General features: G+C 45.6%; 1 protein-coding gene across 1 annotated transcript in view; it reads right to left on the reverse strand.

Annotated features, from left to right (window-relative positions):
- Positions 1-574: 574 nt before the first annotated feature.
- Positions 575-16,173, reverse strand: part of rimbp2b (RIMS binding protein 2b) — a 213,230-nt gene continuing 197,631 nt past the window's right edge. Inside the window, exons 16-19 of the mRNA XM_078554672.1 lie at positions 14,215-14,383; positions 9,603-9,706; positions 2,559-2,630; positions 575-742 (exon numbers count right to left, since the gene is read on the reverse strand). Coding sequence (XP_078410798.1) covers positions 575-742; positions 2,559-2,630; positions 9,603-9,706; positions 14,215-14,383 — 513 coding nt within the window. The remainder of the gene's footprint in view (positions 743-2,558; positions 2,631-9,602; positions 9,707-14,214; positions 14,384-16,173) is intronic.

A 16,173-nucleotide genomic window follows, 5' to 3' on the forward strand; every position in this document is an offset into this window, starting at 1 on the left:
AATCCCAGAGTCATGTAATTGGAATTTGAAAGGAAAGGGATGTTTCAGGGCAAGTGCACTGCGAGTAGCTAAAGAAAATGATGCTGTTGTCAAAATAGCTGTTGGCAGTTTGAGGTCCAGTTTCTCAACTTGATGAAGGACGACCTTATTGGGTCTGCTTCCCCTGGTCAGATGAGGTGAGGTCATTAATGGGAAGAGAAAGCATCTTTGTTCCTTCTAATGGGGACAGTGATTCTGAACTGACATGAGAGCCAATCTCGAGCCACTGTCCCTGGTTAAAAAACACCCACCAGGTGGGTGGGAAGGTCCATAGATGATGTGAAATGCTTTCCACACAGAGAACTGGGATAACCTTCTGCATTCATGACTGAGGATGATCTGCAGCTCCGGGTGAATTTAATTAGTGATTTGCAAATCACACGGGTGACTGCAGAGTGAAGCAATAAATCATAACTGGTTAACTTTTAAATCTCAAAGGATAAGGCGTACATCAAAAAGAATGTTGAAAAGGCAACAAAAGCATAAATCCAACAAACAGCTATGAAATGAAGCAAAACCTGAATGAGTCGATGATTTATTTAAATCTATTTGAGAGTAATATACTTGCCCTTTTCCCTTTCACGCGTACTGGTGCATCTTGAGGGTATCTGGCAGGGACGTCAGAGAGATAGACCTCAACATCATCAGGCACTTCTTCCAGGAAATTTGAAGGAACCAGACCTTTCTGGCCATTGATCTCCCCCTAAAAATTAATGGCACAATATTAGGCCAGAGGACCTGAGCTGCCCACAGCCCCCCTGTTCTTTCCTGATAGCCCAGCAAATTTTTCCCCTTCAAGGTTTATCCAATTCCCTTCTGAAAGTTACTGAATTCGCTCACACTGCCCTTTCAGTTCGTGCATTCTATATCGCAATAATTCACTGGGAAAAAATTCTCAACTCACTTAAAAGTGCTAAACCTGCCAGCTGTGCAGACAAGCTAAGAAGGAAATAGATTTCTAGACCCCTAAAGGCATCAGGGAGTATGGGGAGAGAGTGGGAGCACAGCATTGAGATAGAGGATCAACCATGATCTTATTAAATGGCTGAATAGGCTCAAAGGGCTGAATAACCTTCTCCTGCTCCTAACTTTTAAGCTTCCAAAAGGAAGGTTCTTAAGAACCTGTATAACATGAGAGACAGGTTTCATGTAGAACAGTGGAAAGTTGTTGTGAAGGATAAATTGACTTTTGTGTATTATGGATGGGGGCAGGCGGTGGGGTGTATCAATTAAAATGTTTAAATCTGAGGTGGACAGGTTGTTAATGGATATGGAGTAAAAGTGGGTCAGTGGAGTTGAGGTCCTGGTCAACCAGATCTCATTGAACAGTAAATGTAAATCATATCAAGGTAGTTATATCAAAGTGATATTTTGGATAAAAGTTAAACTCAACAAATGGTTTGTGAAAATGTAACTAGCACATTCACAAATGCTGTGAATTTAAAGACTTCCACAACTTTCATTTATTCAAACGTTGACGTTATCTTTGAATCAGAGAGAGGTATGGAGGAAGCATAGGCCCAGTGATCTGATTTCCTAGTGGTCTTTCTGTCCCATCCCACATGATTCAACCCACAAACACCTGGGAACCCTCCCCCCTGACCTTAGTGCTCCACAACATACCCCCCCAACCTTGCAATATCGTGGAAGGGGCAAAAACATAGAAAAAAAATCACTGTCATTTCCTCTTTAATCCCCATTGGCTGTAGGCGACAGATACCATTGTCCTAGTCAACCCATCAAACTCAATAATTCCTAATACCTCTGCTCACAAGAACACGCCCAGCTCCCTGCTGAACATTTATTATTTGCTCCATTTCACTGTTTGTGGGATTGTACTGTTCCTATTTTTAACTACATAACAGCAACTACAACTCAAAAGGATAAATCATTGAATTTGAAGCACTTTGGGGTATTCTCAGGAAATAGCTACAAGCTTTTCCAAACACTCACTCCCTCCACTGCTGACGCAGGGTGGCAGCAGTGTGTACAATCTACAAGTACACAGCAGGAATTCACCAAACCCATAACTACTACCATCCAGAAGGACAAGGGCAGGAGATAGGTGGGAACACCACCACCTGCAAGTTTCCCTCCAAATGACACACCACCCCAAGTAGAACATGTATCGCCGTTCCTTCAACACCACTGGCTCAAAATCCTGGAACTCCCTCTCTAACAGCACTGTGGGTGTACCTACACCACAGGGACTGCAGCGGTTCAAGAAGGCAGCTCATCACCAAATTCTAAAGGGCAATTAGGGATGGGAAATAAATGTTGTCCTAATATACCTGAAAGATAGAAGTTACATACTTCATACCATAATTTCGATGTTCCAGAGTGATTCATTTTGTAGTGTGGTTCCTGTTAACATGGGGAAGTGTAGCAGCCAATTTGAGCACCTCAAATGAATAATGCGAGCAGCATTTCCACACATAAAGCTAACTTCTTTTCTCTCCGTTCAATAAAACAACGACAGCTTTGAAGTTTATTTTAAATATTGTTAAGGATAAACCTACGTAATAAAATCCATCTTCATCCAGTTCCCCCCAGACATTGATGATGTCTCCAGCACAAAACGTTAACTCAGCCTGAAACAGAGAAACATGAACTACTTACAACACAGTCCTGTTTATATCAAAAAACACAATGATCGATGGGGAGCCCTTTTTTGTTTGTTCTTTGGTAACGGTGACAGGAAACAAGGAAATTGGAGGAAGATTGGACCTCGGCTGCAGTTATACTCGGAATCCACCAACGTGAATGAACTTGTATTTATACAAAGTTTTACACAAGAATATAGCAACTTTAGGGTTGTTTTTCATAAACTGTCACTTGTCAAATTAAGAAAGACTTGAATTTGATTAAATGTGATTGAGGTATTCAAAATCATGAGGTATCAAGACAGGGTAGATGGAGAGAAACTGTACTCACTTGTGAAAGGATCGAGAACGAGAGGGCACAGATTTAAAATAATTGCCAAAAGAAGCATAGGTGACATGGGGGAAAAGATTTTCACGCAGTGAGGGGTTCGGGTTTGGAAAGCTCTGCCTGAGAGTCTGGTGGAGGCAGGTTCAATTGAAGCATTTAAAGTGGAATTAGACTGTTATCTGAAAAGGAAGAATGTGCAGGGTTACGGGGAGAAAGGGGGAGAATGGAACTCAGTGAGTTGCTCATTCAGCGAGCTGGTGCAGACATGATGGGCCAAATGGCCTCCTCCTGCACAGGAACAATTCTGTGATTCTGTGATTCATTTCTACAATGTCTTTCCGAACCTCACAATGTCCCACAGTGCAGAATATTATTTAATGTAGAGAGGCTGCAGACGGCTGTGGTACAGAGGATTCTAGGTGCCCTCAAACATGAATCATAAGAAAGTTAACATTGCAGGTACAGCAAGTAGTTAGGAAGGCAAACGGAATGATGGCCTTTATTGCGAGGGGGATGGTGTATAAAAGTAGGGAAATTGTGTTACAGCTGTACAGGGCAGAGTTGGGATCCACCTGGAGTACAGTGCTACATACAGACAGTGCTACATACAGACAGTGCTACATACAGACAGTGCTACATACAGACAGTGCTACATACAGACAGTGCTACATACAGACAGTGCTACATACAGTTTTTGGGCTGGATTTTTGTGTCCCAAAAAAGCCACGAATGGATGCGGGAATCAGCAGAACTGAGGCCACAGGAGCGGGAATTTAAATTTCCCTCTCTAAAAGACGATCACACAAACTTCCCATAGGCAGGGCACAGAGGTGAGAGTGTCAGATTGTGCAACCATTCTCGTGTAGTCACTGCATTGTGTGGACATCAACACCAGCAATGGTAATATCATTATGTATTCAATGTGACAATAACATTAAATTTGCTTTGGTTTTGATGGTCTGAGTATGCTTCACCTTTTGTCTTTCTGGTGCAGGGTACGCCAGTATGTAATGCGGGACGTGAGTGGCTGGATGCTCTATTACACAGGCATTGAGTGGACTTTGGGTGCAAATGAAGGGGTCATTTCAGACATCCTGGATGGAGGCAGCAGCCCTGGCATGAGGTGGAAGCAGATCTTTGGCAGCCTAGCTGAAGGAGCGTTGGATCAGGGCGTCCTTGGTGTACCTGCCTCCCTGGAGGTTACCAAGGTCTGCATCTAGCCCTCAGCATTCTCCGCACTGTGCTCCTCTTCTGACTCACGACTGGATTTATCCTCTGTGGCCTGTGGAGCTGCCTCAAGATCCTCTTCCTCCAGTGGGTCCCCCCTTGCCAGTGTCAGATTGTGGAGAATGCAGCATGCAACCACAATCAGTGACACCCACTTTGGAGGATTATTGTAGTGCACCCCCTGAACGGTCCAGGCATCGGAAGCACATCTTGAGAAGACCTATGGTCCTCTCTACCACCGCCATTGTGGAGGCATGGCTGCTATTGTAACATAGCTCTGCCTCTGTTCTTGGGTGGCAGAGAGGCGTCATAAGCCACCTTTTCAACAGATAGCCCTCGTCACCCAGCAGCCACCCACCCAGCCGGGCTGGAGCGCTGAAGAGCCTCAGCACCCTGGAGTGTCTGAGGATATAAACCTCATGGGAGCTGCCTGGGTACCTTGCACAGACTTGTAGAATCTGCATCCTGTGGTCACACACTATCTGCACGTTCATGGAGTGGAAGCCCTTCCTGTTGACGAAGGCACTGGGCTCACCCCCTGGCGCCTTGATGGCCACATGTGTACAGTCTATAGCACCCTGGACACGGGGGAAGCCAGCAATCGCTGCAAACCTTCTGGCTCACTCAGCCTGGCTGGCCTCGTCCATACGGAAAAGAATAAATGTCATTACCCACCTGAACAGAGCTTCTTTCACCAGCTTGACACAACTGTGGACAGCTGATTGTGGAGTGTCCCAATGATCCCCCACTGACCCTGGAAAGAGCCAGAGGTATAGAAGTTGAGGGTCACTGTGACCTTCAGAGCCACTGGTATGGGGTGTCCACCCATACAGCTGGAGGTGATCACAGGCCAAATCATATGACAAATATAACAGTCTCCCTGGAGAGGTGGAGCCTCCTTCGATATTGCACCTCGGACATATTGAGGTAGCTGCCTCACTGCCTGTAAACCCTGGCAGCAGGATAGTGGCATCTTCTGCAGCCCCTTCCTCCTTGGACTACCTGCTGGCCCAGCACCCCTTGTGCCTGCACCTCTCCCCCCACAGGTCCCTCCCTGGAAGCTGAATTGGGACACCCCAGTCTCCTCTCCCTTCTGCCCCTCTCTCCCTCCTCAGAGGAGGCCACAATCCCCATTCCCAGGGTAAGGGAAGGCTGCCTGATACCTGGAAGGGTCCACACGGTCTGAATCCTCCGGGGGCCTTGGAGACACCATTGAATCCTGAAAAGAAGCCTGGAAATGCTAAGAATGAAACCCCAAACAGAGGTGATGCTGCCAAGTACCAATAAGCAACAAGCAACAAACTATCCCCAAAACTCCTCACTACTCACACTGGCAATGCTGCTGATCCTCTTTATCCCGCCCGTGGATGAGGTTTAGCAAATTGTTGGATGCCCACCTGCCTGTTTTGCCCGTGCGACGGGCACGAAATCACACGGGCAACGTGAAATCTCGCTTAATTGCCTTTTTAATGGCCTTAACTGGCCTCGAAATTGATTGTGGGCGTGGCTCCAGCCCCTGCCTGTGCCTGCCGACTGGGATATCGCACAAGAGCGCGATGACGTCAGGACGCTCGCCCGATATCGTCACGCACTATTTTATGCTCAAGCAGGTCTGGCGCGTGCCTGCTCAGTGAAAAGTTCTGTCTGAGGAGTCAGGGACACTATGATGGTAAGTGTTAGATCTTTTTACAACTTCAAATATCATTATTCGATGCTGTCTTATAAGTTAAATGTGTTTTTACTACAGTGATTGAACATGGGGCTCTGTCCTGCAAAGATAACTTGACCATTACATTGGCCAGCATTGTGTAATTGTTGAGATGCATTTGAGTACCTTTCCCGGTGGAAAAGTGCAATTATGCATTCAAATGGTAGAAAACATTGCCTGGGAATACTCCTGTTATGATCTGAACAGTGATTTAAATGTCCAGAGTGCTTTAACTTAGAAAGAATTGGCCTGCTGCTTAAAATTATAAAAAGACCCATCAGGTCTGTCAGGTTCAATAAACCCTACTGTCTGGATCTGCAATGGGTTATTTTGGCAGCTGAGCCTATTGTGAATACTTGGCTGAATTTCAAAAGCTTCTGAAGCACTTAGCTCAGCAGGGGGCTTTGTTTACACAGTTGCTCAGGATACTGAGAGCATGGTTTGATTGACAGTTTTAACAGGTTATAATAAGATTATCTGTCTTTGATGTGGTTTCTGAGTAGATGTTTGTTTTTATTTTACACAACTCAATGAACACTTAAGGGGATTTAATGATCTTCAATGGTACTGGAGTTTTTTTCTGTGCAGTATGAATGGCAGTGTTTGACAGTTTTATTAGATTGGTAGAGGTTTAATTATTTTTTTAAGTCCATTTCAAAAGTTTCCCATTACTATTACATGGCTCCTGAGGGCTGTACATAGTGGATAGTGGGTGAGTGGCTATGGAGAATACATGGGGGCATAGGAGGGGACAAGGGGGATATGAGGGGGCATAGAGTGGGTGTGTGAGGTGAGGGCTGTGGGCATAAGAACGATGTGGAGAGCTGGGTCGATGTCCCTGAGAACTGAGGCGAGTCTTCTAACCAGCCCACCTCAGCACCCGCACTCCCCCTGATGCTGTGACAAACCTGCCAAAGGAGGTGGCAAACCTGAACCTTGCCCAACCTCACAGAGACAAAAATATGGCGGGTATGGGAGGGGGTGACAATTCGGGGTCGGCAGTGTTGGGAATGGCCCGACTTGCATTTCCCGAATCTGTAACAAAAATCCAGCCCTTAGTCACCAGACCTAAGGAGGGCTATCCTTGCACTGGAGGCAGTTCAGAGAAGGTTCACTAGATTGATTGCTGGGATGGAGGGGTTATCTTATGAGGAAATGTTAAGCAGGTTGGGCCTATTCTCACTGGAGTTTAGAAGAATGAAAGGTAATTTGATTGAACATGTAAGATTCTGAAGGGGCTTGACAGGGTAGATACTGAGTGGATGCTTCCTCTCAGGGAGTATCTAGAACTAAGGGGCACCGTTTCAAGGTAAGGGGTCTCTCATCCGCTGTGCCATTACAGGGAACTACAGACCTGTTAGACTGACATCAGTCGTAGGGAAAATGCTAGAATCTATAATAAAGGATGTGATAACAGGACACTGGGAATATAATGGTAGGATTGGGCAGAGTCAACGTGGTGTTATGAAAGGGAAATCATGCTTAACAAACCTGTTGGAGTTTTTTTGGAGGATGTTACTAGCAATCTAGATAAGGGAGAACCAGTGGATGTGGTGTATTTAGATTTTCAAAAAGCTTTCAACAGGTTTTACACAAGATTAGAGCACATGGGATTGTGGGGAATATACTAGCACGGACTGAGAATTAGTTAACAGACAGAAGACAGAGAGTAGGAATAAATGGGTCATTTTCAGGTTGGCAGGCTGTAACTAGTGGGGTAAGAAGCTTCAAAGGAATTTGGAGAGGCTAAGCAAATAGGCAAAAATTTGGCAGATGGAATACAATGTGGAGCAATGTAAGGTTATCTACTTTGGTAGGAAAAGCAGAAATACAGAGTATTTCTTAAATGGTGAGAGGCTGGGAAGTGTTGAACTTCAGAGGGACTTGGAGTGTCCTTGTTCCTGAGTCACTGAAAGTTAACATGCAGGTACAGCAAACAATTAAGGCAATGGTATGTTGGCCTTTATTACAAGAGGATTTGAGTATAGGAGTAAAGATGTCTCACTGCAATTATATAGAGCCTTGGTGAGCCCACACCCGGAGTGTTGTGGACAGTTTTGGTCTCCCTACCTAAGGAAAGATATAGTTGCCATAAAGGGAGCGCAATAAAGGTTCATTAAATTAATTCCTGGGATGGAGGGATTGTCCTATGAGGAAAGATTTAATAAACTGGGCCTTTATTCTCTGGAGTTTTAGAAGAACGAGAGGTGATCTCATTCAGACATACAGAATTCTGACAGGGCTCGAGGGGGTAGATGCAGGAAGGATGTTCCCCCTGGCTGGGGGAGCCTAGAAACAGGGGACACCGTCTTAGAATAAGGGCAGAGCTGGCATTGAGGGCTGAGATGAGGAGGAATTTCTTCACTCAGAGGGTGGTGAGTCTTTGGAATTTGGAGGTTCAGCTGTTGAGGATATTTAAGACAAAGATCAATAGATTTCTCCATTTTAAAAACATCAAGGGATACGGGAATAATGCAGGAAATTGGTGTTGAAGTAGAAAATCAACCATGATCTCACTGAATGGTGGAGTGGGCTCGAAGGGCTGAATAGCCGACTCCTGCTCCTATTTCTTAGGTTCTTATGTACTGACCCTCCGACATTGCAGCACTCCCTCAGTAATGACCCTCTGTCAGAGACCCTGCGACCTGAGAACTGACCCTCCGACAGTGCAGCACTCCCTCAGTATTGCACAAGGCATGCTAGCCTAGTCTATTTGCTCAAGTCTCTAAGGGAAAAGTTGAAACAGCCAATCAACAGGCAAGGATTGTACAGTTAGATGCCTGTGGACAAATCAGTTGCCAGTCTGATGGCCTGTCAATGCTGCACAGTGTATGAATCTGTTAAAGAGAATCATAGCTTCTTACAGAATGTGGCCATTCAGCCCATTGTGCCCATGCCAGTCTATGAAAGAGCTATCCAATTAGTCCCGCTCCCCGTGCACTTATACCCATCACCCTGCTAAGCTTTCCTTTTCAAGTATTTATCCAAATTCTCTTTTGAAAGTTCCTCTTGAATCTGCTTCTGCTGTCCTTTCAACATGTTCCAGATCAGGACAACTCGCTGCATTCCAAAAAAACTGTCCTCATCTCCCCTCTGGTTCTGTTGCCGATTATGTGAAACCTGAGTCCTCTGGTTACTGACCCTCCTACAAATGGAAATCATTTCTCCTTATTCACTCTAAAAAAAACCCCCTCATGGGGGAAAACAAGGAGGAATTGAATCAACTTCCCGCTGTTGCTCAAAAATGACTGGGTCAGTCAGAAAGACATCTTAAAAATAAATGTTTTTATAGAGAGCTTTGGTTAAAGGAGGTTATGGTGGAGTGATAATGTCCCGGGATTAGTAATCAGAGGCTGAGGTTAATGCTTGGTGGGGTATGGGTTTGATCCCCACCATAACAGCTTAAATTCAATTAGTAAATCTGGAATTACAAAGCTAGACTCAGCAATGGTGATCGCAATGACTATCATCGATTGTTGTTAAAAACCCATCTGGTTCACTAATGTCCTTCAGGGAAGGAAATCTGGTCTGGCCTACATGTGACTCCAGACCCACAGCGATGTGGTTGACTCTGAAGTGACTGAGCAAGTTGCACTGTTATGGGGCTGGGGCTCGGCAGCCAACGCTGCCTTTGCTGACGACGCCCACATCCATGAAAGAATAGAGAAAAATAATGAGGCTTCTTTGAGATTACTACCTCCACGTCAACGTTAGGCGAACTCTCCCTTGGGTCATAATCATACAGAGCCACCATTCTCCGGGTCGTGATTGAATGCTGCTGGCTGCTTCGTCTGTTCCTCTCTGTTGTAAAATACACAAGTTTTAAAATAATACACTGATGTTCTGATGCTTCTTTCACTTGCAGAAGTTATCTCTGTTAATTCTGCCACTTCTGTCCACCACCCCCCGCCCCCCGCCGCCGCCAACCCCTCCAGCAGTCTTGAATCTACCTGAAGTCTCTCTGGGAGGAGAGAAATGATCACTGATTTGGTAATATGGCAACCATTGGGAAGGTGAGAGACACACACTTAGGACTGGCACTCAAAATCCTTCAAACAATCAGGGCAGGGGAGGGAAAGATTTCCTCAGGCCAGTGCTGCTAACAAACCATAAATCCAATTAATTGGTTACTCCAGATAGAGTAAGAAAGAAAGATTTGGATTTATAAAGCACTTTTCATGATGACTCTGCTTTATGGCCAAGGAAGACTTTTTTTTAAGTGTAGTCACTGTTGTAATGTAGGAAGCGCAGCAGCCACTTTATGCACAGCAAGCTCCCATAAACAGCTACGAGATAATGACCAGATAATCCATTTCAGTGATATTGGCTGAGGGATAAGTATTGACCTAGGACACCAGGGGGAACTCCTGCTCATCTTCAAATAGTGCCATGGGATCTTTCACATTGATCCAAGAGGGCAGACAGGGCATCGGTTTAACATTTGGCACCTCGGACAGTTCCGCACTCTCTCAGTACTGCACTGGAATCTCGGCTTTGATTTGTTTTTGTCTGGGAGTGGGACTTGAAATCACAATGAACCTACAAGTAAGTGCATTGTAAATATAGGAAATATATTCATGTCAACAAACACATCAACCAGAGGAAATCTGCCCTGACTGTTGGAGGACTCTGACTATATTCACATACAGAAGTGTTAGACAGGATGAGGTCTGATCCATCTATAGGGTTGCCAACTCTGGTTGGATATATTCCTGGAGATTTTATCACATGACACCCCATGCTGTCAAACACCCCTTTTCCCAAGATCTGCGATATTTTTTACAAGTAATCAACAAAAATGTTCAAATAAATTTTTTGCACATTTTTTCCTTAATTTGTGGGAACTTCAGGACAATCCTGAGGGGGTTGGCAACTCTATCCATCCAGCCTGTCACACATAATCACAATGCTTTATCCTTCATAATTCAGACACGCCACCAAACCCAGGGTCACTTCATGTCCTGGGAGAGGCAAAAAAAAGATAAAAGCCAATCAGTGGAGAAAAAAAATCTGGAAAACTCCCCTCTGACAAATTAATCAAAGACGGATTTGTTCAGGGGAGGTTTTGTCTGACAAACATGGTTCATTTTTTTAAGGAGGAAGTGGGGTGGGGTGGGGTGGTGATGGGGTGGTGGTGGGGGCGGGGGTCGATGAGGGCAGCAAGTTTGATGGAGTCTACATGGATTTTCACAAGGTTTTTGGGAAACTGATCACAAAAGTAAAAGCCCACGGGATCCAAGGGAAAGTGACAAGTTGGATCCAAGATTGGCTCAATGGCAAGAAACAAAGGGTTATGGTCAATGTGTGTTTTTGTGTTTGGAAAGCAGTTTTGAGTGCAGTTCCACAGGGCTCAGTGCTGGACCTCTTGCTTTTTAGGGTATATATCAATGATTTGGACCTCAATGTAGAGGGTATGATCAAGAAATTTGCAGGAGGCACAAAAACTGTCGGTGTGGTTGGTAATGAAGGAGAAAGCTGTGGACAGCAGGAAGATATCAATGGAATAGTCAGGTGGGCAGAACAGTGGTGAATGGGGGTCAGTCTGGAGAAGTGCGAGGTGATACATTTAGGGAAGGCTAACAAGGCAAAGGAATAGACACTAAATGGTGGAACACTGAGAAATGTAGAGGAACAATGGGAGATTCCTGAAGGTAGATAAAGGTGGTCAAGATAGCTTATGGGGTACTTATTAGCCGAGGCATAGAATATAAGAGCTGGAGGTTATGCTGGAACTGTGTAAAACACCAGTTAGGCCACAGCTGGAGTATTGTGTGCAGGTCTGGTGACCGCACTATAGGAAAGATGTAGCTGCAGTGGAGAAAGGACACAACAGATTTACGAGGATGTTTCCTGCTTGGGGGAATTTGAGTTCTGGGGAAAGATTGGATTGGCTGGGGTTATTTTCTTTGGAAGAGAAGCCTGAGAGGAGACCTGATTGAAGTGTATCAAATAATGAGGGGTTTAGATAGAGTGGATAAGAGAGTCTTATTCCTCTCGGTTGAGAAATCCCTAACCAGGGGTATAGATTTAGTGTAAGAGGCTGGAGATTTAGAGGGGATTCGAGGGGAAATAACTTTCACCCAGAGGGTGGTGGGGATCTGGAACTCACTGTCTAAAAGAGTGTTAGAGGCAGAAACCCTCATAACATTTAAAAAGTACTTGAATGTACACTTGAGGTGCTGTGACCTGGAACAGGAAAATGGGATTAGGCTGGATAGCTACATGTCAACCGGGGAGGACATGATGGGCTGTAAATGCCTACGATTCCATGATTCCTCCAACGATCAGAGCCACCAGGTTTTGAGAGATTCTGCTGTCATGTGGGATTAGTTCATTTCTTGGGCTGGTGACAGGCAGTGAGGAGACAGGAGGGCCTTTGGGAGAGGAGAGAGTGGGGAAAGAGAATAAAGGTGAGGAGAAATTCACACCCCCAAAAAGTGAAAAGGGGCTTGTGTATCTGGATAAAACCTGGCAAGAGTCAGAGGTCAGTGCATTGATCCAAGAGCAGCTGAGTAGGAATCTGTTGCTCTACTGGAAACTTGTGGCATCTCCTGCTTCTGTTCTCATTGGTTCATCTCTTCAAAGTTACCAAGAGATGAGGGATGATATTTAATGGAGGTGATGGGCGGGGCTCTCGCCTGTTGTCTGGGGAGCTGGTGAGACCCCCCCCTCCCATTGCTTCTTTTTGGGTTCACCCTCCTGCCAATCAGGCAGTCGAGAGGCCAGTGGCTGGCCTTCCCCCCAGGATCAAGGATGCCGAGGGCAGGAGTCCTGCCTCCTGAGAGCTGCTGGCCAATCAGAGGCTGTAAACTCCATGGAACGTCAGTGTCTTTAAGTATTGGCCACTTCAGGGCCTCAACTGGAGGCCGGGGCGTGAAGGCCACTCACCGGCCATCTCGCCGTGGCCTTAATCGGGCGGGACGGGGTGGGGGGGGTGAGGCGGGAAACCCGCCAAACCTCCCGCCTAATGAAATGCCCTCATCGCCACCAAACTCATCACGGGGAAGGGCATTAAATTCCGCCCTATCGCTCTCCACCCACAGGCTGAGCAGGCGATGTTTCTGAGGAATGTTTTCTTACAAAATGAAAAATAAATCGAGTGAGTGAAGAATGAAGAATTGCAGATAAAAGGGAGCCGCCCACATTCAGCGCCAAGCTCACACACCCCATGCAGTGTTCAAATTGGACAAGCATCAAAATACAAAAGGAATGAAATGAAACACCACTTAGCACTTATCGGCCCAAAGTAAAACCAGCAAAACATTTCAAAAATAAAAAAATTAAATTAAAAACAGCACATGAGTTTTCTGGAAGAAGTTAGTTTCCACAGACCTCGTTTAGACTTGCGGGATCTACGGTTAACAGAGCGAGTGCTCTCTCTATCGCGCTCAGAGTTCACTTCAGGAAAGGGATGCGTACAAATAAAAACAAGAGAGAGAAGAGAAAATGTGAAGCAACCAGAGGACCCGCTGCGACACCCTCCCCTGGGTGTAAAATAATCTCTCAATAGCCCTGTTAGAATCCCAGAGGCAAAGCAAGGAGGTGAATCCCAGCCAAGTGTTTAACTGACCAGGGCTGGGAAACTCTTTCGAGTTATCAACAGTCACAGTTTGCAACTCTTTCGAATACAATCCCAGTTCTTGGTTTCCGGGAGTGGGACATGAACCCACAACCTTCTGATTCAAAGGCGAGGGTGCTATGAACTGAGCCACAACTGACACCTCAACCAGGGCTGGGAAGAGGCTCCAGTGAGTCGCAGCTTCCCAGAGGCTCTGGGTAACACTGGATTTCGGGGCACTGGCTGATGGTGTCTGAGTTGTTACCTGCGGTCTAGACTGTCAGACAGACTGAACTGCTCAGACTCCAATGATCTGGCTGCAATCACCACACTAACATGGAAAATGACTGATACCAATAAATTTGCAAGAGCCTAATGTTGTTTAACATTGTCACTATTCGGCCCATCCTCCTGTCCCCCTCTCACTGTAAACCTATCCCATTGCAGCCACGTTCGGGAGTTCCCATCTTAACGGAGCTTCTCCGTTATGACCAAGGCCGGTCTTTCCTCCTGGTGTTTACCGTCCTGCGTCACTTTGCTGTGCCTTTCTTTTAAGATGCACTAAATTCAAAGCTGAATGAGTTAAAGCCGTTCTTAATGCATTAACAGATCAGAGAGACGGAAAGAGTCTCCTCATCCCCCAGTGCACACAGACAATCGCTGACTAATGCAAATCTGGTGCAGGGACTGTAATGAATGCAAACCAAGCACAATCAGGTAAAGCGTCTCTTAATTTTACAATGACTAATACCAATTTTCTCCACTGGAGTGTTGAGAGGCAGGTAACCCTGTTTGACCAGCTGATCCATCATTTCTTCGTCGTCTGTCTGGATTTCGGAGACCATGTTACACGGGATAAGACCCACCCTTCCATTAGTCTCTCCGTGATAGAATCCGTCTGCATCCTTAGCCCCACGGACCTGAAAAAAATATTTTTCAGAAACACACAGATCATCACCGTCCAGCCCGAAGCTCCCGCTGTTACAACCACAAACAGGGTGGAATAAGGGGGTCAGGGGAGCGTTGGCAGAGTCAAGTCTGGAGGAGGTAACAAAAAATGAGGGTTGCAGCAGCGGATCAGCTAAAGGGTGGAGACATGTGATAATAACAGAGGGGGTTTTGGACAGCATTTGGATTTGGAAACTCAGCTCAGGGATAAATAGGACAGAGGGGGGGAGGTGTGAAGTGAGAGCACAGAGTTTGGAAACAAAAATTACCTGGGAAAACTCAGCAGGTCTGGCAGCATCGGTGGAGAAGAAATCAGTTAACGTTTCGAGTCCTCACGACCCTAGGGTCGTGAGGACTCGAAACGTCAACTGATTTCTTCTCCACCGATGCTGCCAGAAGGGTCGTGAGGACTCGAAACGTCAACTGATTTCTTCTCCGCCGATGCTGCCAGACCTGCTGAGTCCTTCCAGGTAATTCTGTTTTTGTTTTGGATTTCCAGCATCCGCAGTAGCTTATAGCACAGAGTTTGGAGTCTGGGCTGAACCTGATTCTTGCAGTTTTCCCAATGTTTAATTGATGGTAGCTGCAGCTGATCCAGGTTAGATGTCAGACAGTCTGACAGCACAGAGACATGGGGGGGAAGGTGGAGAGGGTTGATGGAGGTGATATCAGCATCCTCACCCGCAATCCCTTGTGCCGAAGAAGATTCTCCCTTGCGGACGGCTGATTTTGAGATTTTCTTTGAAATGTTTCCTTTGACCCTGTGTGAACGGGCTGTGTGAGATTTTGTGTGCAGTTTTTTGCTTTTATCTCTGTGTGAGATAGCGCTGAGCTCAGCGCCTATTTGGATAATGTGGAGTCGGGCATTCAGATACCATGGCCCACCTATCTCAGCTGATGTTGAGGTTACACATGAACACTGAACCCATTGTCTTCAGATGATGTCTCTCCGAGGGGGTGGGGGGAACAAAACTGGGATGAGGAAGGGGAGGTGGTCAAGGATCGACCCTTGCTTAAGGGCGGGAAAATGATCACTACATTAGGGTAGAGTAGAACCAAGCGAGGGGAGTCTCACTGAACTGAATAAGGAATGGGGGTTGGTGGGAGAGGCATTGGAAAAGGATGGTGTGCCCAACTGGGTCTCAGGTTAGAGGCAGGATGAGGAGGGATAGTTTGCCAGGTCCTAGTCACATAGAATGTCATTCGTGTCATTTCAGTCCTATTACAGAGAGCAAAGCTGACTGGAGTGAGTTTGGGGAAAGATGGAGGTGGATTTTGGAGGTGATAACATGTCGAGGGTCTGCATTATTGCTAAAGTAAAACAAAGCTATAAAAAAGCAGCCCAAATAAGAGAGTCAACAACGAACAAATCTAATGTATCAAACTTATGTAAAACTATAAAAGGTTTCTAACTATTTTCAAAGGCTGTGTTTATTTTTGCTGTAACACTAATACTTCCTGCACATGCGCAGTCTGCAGTCTCTGTCAGTGAGTTTCAGCCGCTTACATTAAAACAAAGTTGGCTTGACAGAGAGTAACAATAAAGGTCAAGTTACCCACTCTTAACTCTGTTCAGTCAACTGAAAGTTCTTGTATTTAGACTAAGTATTGTTTATGAACTGTTTCCTTTGTAAAACATGCTTCTGATGATTCAGTGAATGATGAAGATATATAATCAGGAAATGAGATTCCCAACATCTAATGAACCCAGAGGAGCATTGATTGTAATATTTAGTATAAGCACATTTTTCAATTAAAAAAA

This window comes from Cetorhinus maximus, chromosome 12 (assembly GCF_964194155.1).
Source record: "Cetorhinus maximus chromosome 12, sCetMax3.hap1.1, whole genome shotgun sequence".
In the NCBI taxonomy this organism is placed as follows: Eukaryota; Metazoa; Chordata; class Chondrichthyes; order Lamniformes; family Cetorhinidae; genus Cetorhinus; species Cetorhinus maximus.